We start from the raw sequence: 7,437 nt of genomic DNA on the forward strand, positions 1-7,437 counted from the left end.
GTATAACTGATGTTTCAAAAGCTTGAGTAAAATGGGGTTAATCCATGTAACTGCCAATCTCCGGTGAATGAATTTTATGCTAAAAAAAGGAGTCTTGCTCTTTCCTTTTAGGCATCAATACCGATCATTACCTAGAGAACCAATTTTCTCAAATACGCCACATACGGTTGTAGTCAGTAACTGGTTCAGAAAAAATGCCCATGGCATTATAAAAGCACCAGCCAACATTCATCATTAATAATGACGATCTCCATAATATTATTTATTGCACAGCCTACAACGGTGGAGGATGGAAGTCGTAAAAAACGCAGTCGATCGTTAGACTTGTCTGTACTACCATCATTGCATCGTTCCACAGGTCGATGGAAATTTCACCGGCCCTTTTTTTTTATATGTGTATATGTGTCATGCCCTGCACTGGATAGGCCAACCGATAAACTTTCAATCTCCCAATGAACGCCCAATTTGAATGGCCATGTGACGCTAACCCATCAGGGTATGAAACATATAAATACCTGGATTCTTACTGCAGGACCTTTTTGCACTTCCTTGGTTTTGGTTTTCATTTTTGGTTCCTTCCTAATCGTGAGTATGCCTCTGAAAATTATTGGTGCAGGTTACGGACGTACAGCAACTTGCAGTTTGCGCACTGCCCTGGAGAAATTAGGGTAAGTAGAGTACAAGTGTGCGGCATGGGACATGTCCGACTGATGCCCATGCTAGGTATCGCACACATCATGGACGTTATCTTGTTCTTGGACCGACGGAGCATATTGACATATGGACAAGAGCGTATCAAGATCCTAACCATGAGGATGAGTGGGAAGAGATATACAAGGATTGGGATGCGGCCATTGACTGGCCTTCAATGACGTTCTACAAGGAGCTCATCCAAAAGTACCCCGATGCCAAAGTCATTCTCACGGTTCGATCCGCTGAGAGCTGGTACAACTCGATGTGCAAGACAATTTTCAAGGACATTTTCCATGTGAAGAAGGATGAGGTACCGCATCACATCTGGCGTGTGTCGGAGCTATGCCGAATGATCATGTTTGATGGGGACGAGGCGGACCTGGAGAATCCTGAACGGACCAAAGCCAAGTTTATGAAGATTTTTGATGATCACGTAGCCGAAGTCAAGCGCATAGTTCCACCTGAACGTCTCCTGATTATGCAGCTCGGTGAAGGGTGGGAGAAATTGTGCCCTTTCCTCCGCGTCGACATCCCCAATGAACCTTATCCCAACAGCAATTCCGCCAAAGAATTCGGGTTTGACGAACTCGTCGAAATCGTCCGCAATAGAGAATTACAGAAATCAGAAACCTCCGGTATCACCGAGATTAAGGAACCATCCAAGGTGGAGGCCGTCCAGGCATAGACAAAAAGAATGCACTTTGTAACTGGTTTATCTCTCTTTTCTTTTTTTCCAATAGAGTTTTTGCCTCAAACAAAAATAGTACATACTAAAACCAAACCTCAAGGGTATTTTACTAGTACTTAATGACAAAGCTGGTGCCAATAAAATAGCAGGCTGTAGTGTGCGTCGAATAACAGTAATTCAGGAAATAACCATGTCACTGTCCATTTTCAAAGTAGCCGTCATGATGCCAGCAACAGAGCGTCATACATCACCACTGTATTACGGGCGGATTTCCCGGTGATACATGGGCTGATACAATCACCGCTCGATTTAGGAAGTATCCCGGCAAGCACAAAAAATCGAGAACCGAGCATTCAATGTATAATAAAAATGAATATTAAAAAATTAGAGAAAGCAATTCCAATTTGAGCGGTGACTATTGGTTCGCTAAGATTGATTTGAAGTACGGACGGTCCAACCTGTGATGGTGGAGGAAGCGGAAAAAGGAGCACCCAATTTCAAGAGGAGATGACACCAGTCCTGCAGGTCAAATCAGTTTATGCGAAAATACAGCCCATCGCAAATGGAGAAATCAAGCTACAGGTGCTGTTACTGCGCTGATGCGAGTTTCTATCGTACATGACCATAAGAGTATCTTTTGACGTACTCGAGGACAATTTGTTAAAATGCTCACCTGCGTTCGCATTGGCCTTGGTCATTGCGGTTTCTGTGTTCCGTCGCCATTGCAACACGGCACCATGGGAATAGCAGCCTGATTTCGCGGAGTGATACCTGAGCGTTTATATCATAGCAATATTGAATACATGGTTTCAGACGAAACAAAAATAATACAAAGGAGTAGGGCAAGGTAGGGAAATTTTCTAGCATACAAGATAAAAGAGAGCGCGTAAAGACTGAAGCATTTCACAATCAGGAGTCATCCATAGTCTATACTGCACGCTATAGAGTGACTATAGTGCACATTGGTTGCTCATGGCAGCTTGAATGACATGGCGCAGCCCCTCTTTGCATAGCTTTACGCGAAAGAAGTGTGAGGCGCTGATTTTCGCCAGTTTTGTTGCGAGAATCGAGCCAATGAGGTGCAATCGCGGTCATAAAATAGGGTCACAAATCGAAGGTCCGCAAAAGATATAAAAAGAGGGCGTTTCTTCTCATCTCTGTTTTTCTTTTGTGCGCCAGTTCGGAATCAGGGGCTGCTAGGCTGGTGGTTACTGGTAATGATGAACGCTCCGGTTTTTGGTAAAGCATTCGGGGTATGGCGAAAAATCCGAAAACCATCCTCTAATGATAGGATTGGCCATCCTCTGAAGAAGATTGTTTTCGTTCCCGTCGGCTCTTCCCTTTGGGCGCCTGACTAGTCATCAGCGCGGTCATTGTGGAAGGTATGTCGGTGGGTTTGCTTTTTAATCGCAACAAAGGTAAATGAAAAAAAAAGGCCTTTGCCTTAATATTCTTTTCCCAACCTTTTTATCGGTTGAATAAATAATAAATAAAAAGTGAGCTTAATGTCCTGTGGACTATGCCACTTCATATAAAAAGAAAATAAATGAAAAAACTTTGCTTTTCCTTTGCAGTACGGTAATTTTCGGCTGGTCCATTTCTTGGCTTAACAAACCGCTTTGACGTCGCTTTGGACATTCAAATGAAAAGAAGGCAGATAATTGAAAAAGAAAACGACTAGCTTAGCCTAGAAAGACATACAGCAGGATAGACCGACCTTAATTTGTTTGTCGTTCATCTGTTCTCTATTGAATAAAGACATCCAATAACTCCTTGTCCAAAAACCGTTCTTCTTATCCATGTTTTCTGCCTGCCGCAGCTCACTCTCGACCAGGCCACTTGGCTCAATTGATGTCAAAGCGGCCTAATGCTGTTTTGTCCCAACTGAGGGAGGCTGCTCTTGGTGCCGTTATCGTCCGAATCGTAGACCCGAAAACGCGACGAGCACTGCGGTACCATGTGAGTGGCATTAGATCAACAGAACTATGGTTTGTAGGTATTTATTTCTGAGGTATGTTTTGCCAAACCGTAAACCGTAAACCGTAAAATGCGTAGGAAAAAAAAAGTAGCGAGGAGGGAGTTCAAGCCGAGGAAGAGACAATGGTATCCTAATCGTGGCAAGACATGACTTGTCTCCAAGTTTTCCAATCCAACAAGGAAGTGGTGCTTCTCAGCTTGGAGGCCAAGTACGACACGCCACGTTGCCATTGGAACTTGCGATCAGATTGAGATTTGACAGAACCAAGCCTATGCCGAACACGGCCAAGCTCACGGTGAAGGTCGGGTTTTACGCTCTTTGAGGTCCGGTAGGATTTTCCCAAGCCGAGCAATTTTGCAGACCTTCTTTCAGTGTCAGCTTTTTTCATGGAGCAAGAAAGATAACCTTTTTGTCCCTCTCTGTGAAACTATTCCATCAGGTTACTAACCATTTTGCAGAATTTTCTTCGATATCTGACCACCTTGCGAAATGCGCACAGTAATTCGTTGTTTTTTGGCTGTAATATAAAATATGAAGCTTCCTAGTTCTACTTTTCCCCATGCATGCCACGAATGCGGCACCGATAGTTTGTATGAATGACCTATTCTCTTCATTCTGCTCTCACCACGCTCAACTCTGCCCTCACTTCATTCAACATCGAGAAAAATTGTCTATTATGGAAACCCCTCAACGATTGGATTCGTCACCACGAATGGAGCTGAACAATCTCCTGACACAAATCGCTCCATACAAAAAGTAAAATCCAAATACACCCATTGCTCTACCCATCCAAACATCCTGTTTACAGTGGAGAATTGATCGATTCAAGCTTTGGCCTGGGGACCTTCTTGGGGTCATTCTGATTTCTGGTCATGCGCGGGTTTCAATTTATTCCTCGGGCGTGAAAGCAAAATGTTCAACGACCACTGGTGAAAAAAATGCAACCTTGACAAAAAAGAGAGTATTTTGATCTAGTATTTTGCTGCGACACATTTAGGGACCAGCGGTGGGAGCAGGGTTCATTCTGCGCTTGCCACCCATGGTGGTGGTGACGTTAACGAAGCGACGGCTAGAATGAAAAAAAAAAAGAACACAAATTGTAAGTACCAATGGGAATCTAGAAACGGGAATGCTGCTCTCAAAGGCTATATAAAATGATGGAAGACATACTTGTAGACCTGTCTCTTCTTGGCGCGACCAGTCAAGGCCTTCTTCTTTTCTTGCTTGGCGACCTTGGGGGTCTGCGACTTAACTTTACCGGCACGAGCCAAGGATCCGTGGACTTTACCCTATCATCCGTTACAAAAATAATCGTTAAAGATTCGTTTGTCGATGCGTGATGAAGGGTCTACGTCGATCTAGTATGGATGGACGGATGCATGCTGTTATTATCGCCTTACCATGGTTTAGATAATTTGGAGAGAGAGGGAGCAAGACCTGGGCCCACCATCTCAAAGATATTAATTTGTTTCCCGCACCTTTCCGCTCCGGATCGGATACCTAATACGGCAACTGGCGAGATCCTAGTGCGATCCGGACCTTTCTTCAGCTGAGCTCTAATCAACAATGTTTTTTGGCTTCTGCATTCACGTCTGTGCCACCTCTCAGTTTTGACAATGGAAAAAGGTCAGGCTTTTAATCTGTAGTTTCTTCATTCTTCAGATACAAATAAAATAAAAGTTACTGTTTGATTTTGTTCAATCAAAGGCCTGAAATTGTATATTTAACCTGGATAGACACTCTGTAAACAGAGACGGTGGTCGTTGAATCTATGGCTTTCAGAGAAACCAAAGAATTGGATGTACATATTTCTCACATTGTTATAAAACGGTTTCATTTCATAATGCATTCAATTAATGATGCATATGCACAGTATCCATTTTTCTTTTGGGCTTGACGGTTCTTGTCTCGGACCTTTTTATCCTTGCTTCATCCAACGGACGGTGAGCGCTGCGATGAAGCTATTTATCTTTGGTCTTATTAACGAGAACAATAAGGTTCGCTTTTTTTTGGTCTCCTGGGTTCTCTACCATTTCTGTAATTTTCCTTTCCTTACCCTTTGTACAGGTTCGTCCTGATGACAACGTCTTTTTTTTTCTGCCACGGGACAATCTGTAAGCACTGTACAGATAAGAGCAGCTGGTATTCTTTTTATTATGTTTACTTGATACGATCATCACTATTTCGCTCCTTCAAAAGAGAAAAAAAAAGTACAATAAAAAAGGCATTAAGAATTAAAACTGTAGTATTGGAAAATCTATTGTGCAATATAAGCTGACGATGAGGCAGGGGTGGGCGGGAGTGGCAAATGATGATTTTCGGCGCTCTTTGTCAACAAAGGCGGTGATGTGTCTTGTGCACTAAAGCCTCCTGCATTCTCCTGAGAGAACGGTTGTTGAGTTGGACTACCGTTGTTTAGCTCGTTTAGAATTCCCAATACATGTTGCATAATCGCCCTGGAACCTTCCAATTGTAGACTCCTATACATTACGAGGAGTTCGTGCCGAATCCTTTGCAACTCGGCATCGTGGTCACTATATTTTTGTTGAGTCGACACCAGTACATCCTCGTAAAATTGCTGGATAACATTGCAAAAGTGTTTCGTCAGCCGATTCACAGACACCGTGGCAAACGTCGCCGCTGCCTCTCGATCAGTTTCAGTTTCACCAGCCGATGAGGCGGTGATACCGGAACTTGGGATGGCCGTGCCAGCCTGATGCACCGTGTCACCTGGACGCCCGAATAACTTGGCCAACAACGGCGCCGACCGTCGCTTAATGAAACCAAAGAACAGAGGGTTGTAGGGTATTCGCTCTTTCAGTAGACTGGGCCATTGCCACGGCGTAGGTACGAAACTGAACGCTGCAATGGTGGTAATGACCGGTCCCGTGCTTGCCGGCGACGAGGAGGAGGAGGAGGAGGAGGAGGAGGGGGGCATGAGGGTATCGACGTGTTGAAATATCTGGTCCTGCAGTAGTTTTAATTGGGCGGCCAAATACGAAGGTTCGGTGCGTTTCATTTGAGCATCAATACGGTCCAGATGCTTCCGTGCCATGGGTGAAAACAGAGAGTGAAACCGATGGCACAGTTCTGACACATGATCCATTTGCTGTTTTCTTGAAAGTTGCTGGCAGTCGAATACAATTTGACGTGATCCTATCATAGTACGGTTGAATCCCAGTTGTCCATAGTTGGACCGATCGATGGTCGTGATATACGTCCCCGTCGGCATGGGATGCGTTAGTAAAGTCGAAACAAGTGATTGCGCTTGATATGATCGTTTCCACGCGGACTTTAAGCGATAAATATCCTCTATCACATGGCTCAGTGAAAGCAATTCCTGATTTTTCGCATCATACGCTTTGCTTAGTTGTTGCCACTGAGTGACGAGTTGATTTATACTTGATTCCGATAATTCGTTCAATCGTTGCTGGGCGCACATGGATCGATACGAGTTGACGCAGTCGCTCACCAGACGCGACAGCGCTTGTTGCACGCTGCGAGACCGGATGGCCGGCATAAACGTTTTAACTTGCTGAATGGCGAGCATGAGTTGCTGGTCGTTGGCCATTGGTTGATCGCGTAAAACCGAGGATGACTGATTGTCGGTGCAAAAAGTATCCAGTAACCGATTGAGGTCTTTGTAAAGTTGATCTTGTCGTTGGCACACCATGAGATGTTGACGTGGAAACTGACTGGTGGTGAGAAGGGGGAAGAGAAAAAAATAAGAAAGAGAAAGGGAGCAAGGGTCAAAATCTGAAAAAGAGGCGTAAAAGAGTTTGAGAAAGGGGAGACACCAAGATAGAGCAAGAGAAGAAGGAAAAAGAAAAAAGTAGGGTAGCCAGGGGCTTTTCTTGATCGATTCATTGGCATGAAAAAAGAAAAAAACAGGCTTTGGCGAGCACTCGTTCGTTCTGCTACTATTGACGACTGGTGCGCCACCCAAAAAGTAAAATACTCCAAGATTTGTTTGTACCCTATATTATCCACCTCATTGTCGACACTGAAGGAATAGGAGATACCAAGGAGTTGATGGGAAGCCTTTTTGTTTCCACTCCACTGTCTCACTCAATGGTTT

General features: G+C 44.2%; 2 protein-coding genes across 2 annotated transcripts; one reads left to right on the top strand and one right to left on the bottom strand.

The window, feature by feature from the left end:
• The first annotated feature begins 506 nt into the window (after positions 1-506).
• Positions 507-1,740, top strand: BYT42DRAFT_571906 (uncharacterized protein). The gene is made up of 2 exons (XM_051568541.1): positions 507-668; positions 724-1,740. Exons 1-2 carry the CDS (start codon positions 592-594, stop codon positions 1,376-1,378), a joined length of 732 nt encoding a protein of 243 aa, XP_051423165.1. The 5' UTR covers positions 507-591; the 3' UTR covers positions 1,379-1,740.
• A 2,428-nt stretch (positions 1,741-4,168) lies between these two features.
• BYT42DRAFT_571910 (40S ribosomal protein S30) lies at positions 4,169-4,777 on the bottom strand. The gene is made up of 3 exons (XM_051568542.1): positions 4,760-4,777; positions 4,530-4,648; positions 4,169-4,428 (listed from the first exon to the last, which is right to left on the bottom strand). Exons 1-3 carry the CDS (start codon positions 4,760-4,762, stop codon positions 4,353-4,355), a joined length of 198 nt encoding a protein of 65 aa, XP_051423166.1. The 5' UTR covers positions 4,763-4,777; the 3' UTR covers positions 4,169-4,352.
• Between the last annotated feature and the right edge of the window lie 2,660 nt (positions 4,778-7,437).

The sequence above is a fragment of the Radiomyces spectabilis genome (genome assembly GCF_025331425.1).
Source record: "Radiomyces spectabilis strain NRRL 2753 chromosome Unknown BYT42scaffold_7, whole genome shotgun sequence".
NCBI lineage: Eukaryota > Fungi > Mucoromycota > Mucoromycetes > Mucorales > Radiomycetaceae > Radiomyces > Radiomyces spectabilis.

Bases quoted from the DNA above. Each gene is read 5' to 3' on its own strand.
- BYT42DRAFT_571910 (XM_051568542.1), bottom strand. The intron at 4,429-4,529 runs GTATGTCTTCCA...TTTTCATTCTAG, and splicing joins AAGAAGAGACAGGTCTACAA to CCGTCGCTTCGTTAACGTCA.
- BYT42DRAFT_571906 (XM_051568541.1), top strand. From the start codon at position 592: ATGCCTCTGAAAATTATTGGTGCAGGTTACGGACGTACAGCAACTTGC. The intron at 669-723 runs GTAAGTAGAGTA...TGCCCATGCTAG, and splicing joins ACTGCCCTGGAGAAATTAGG to GTATCGCACACATCATGGAC.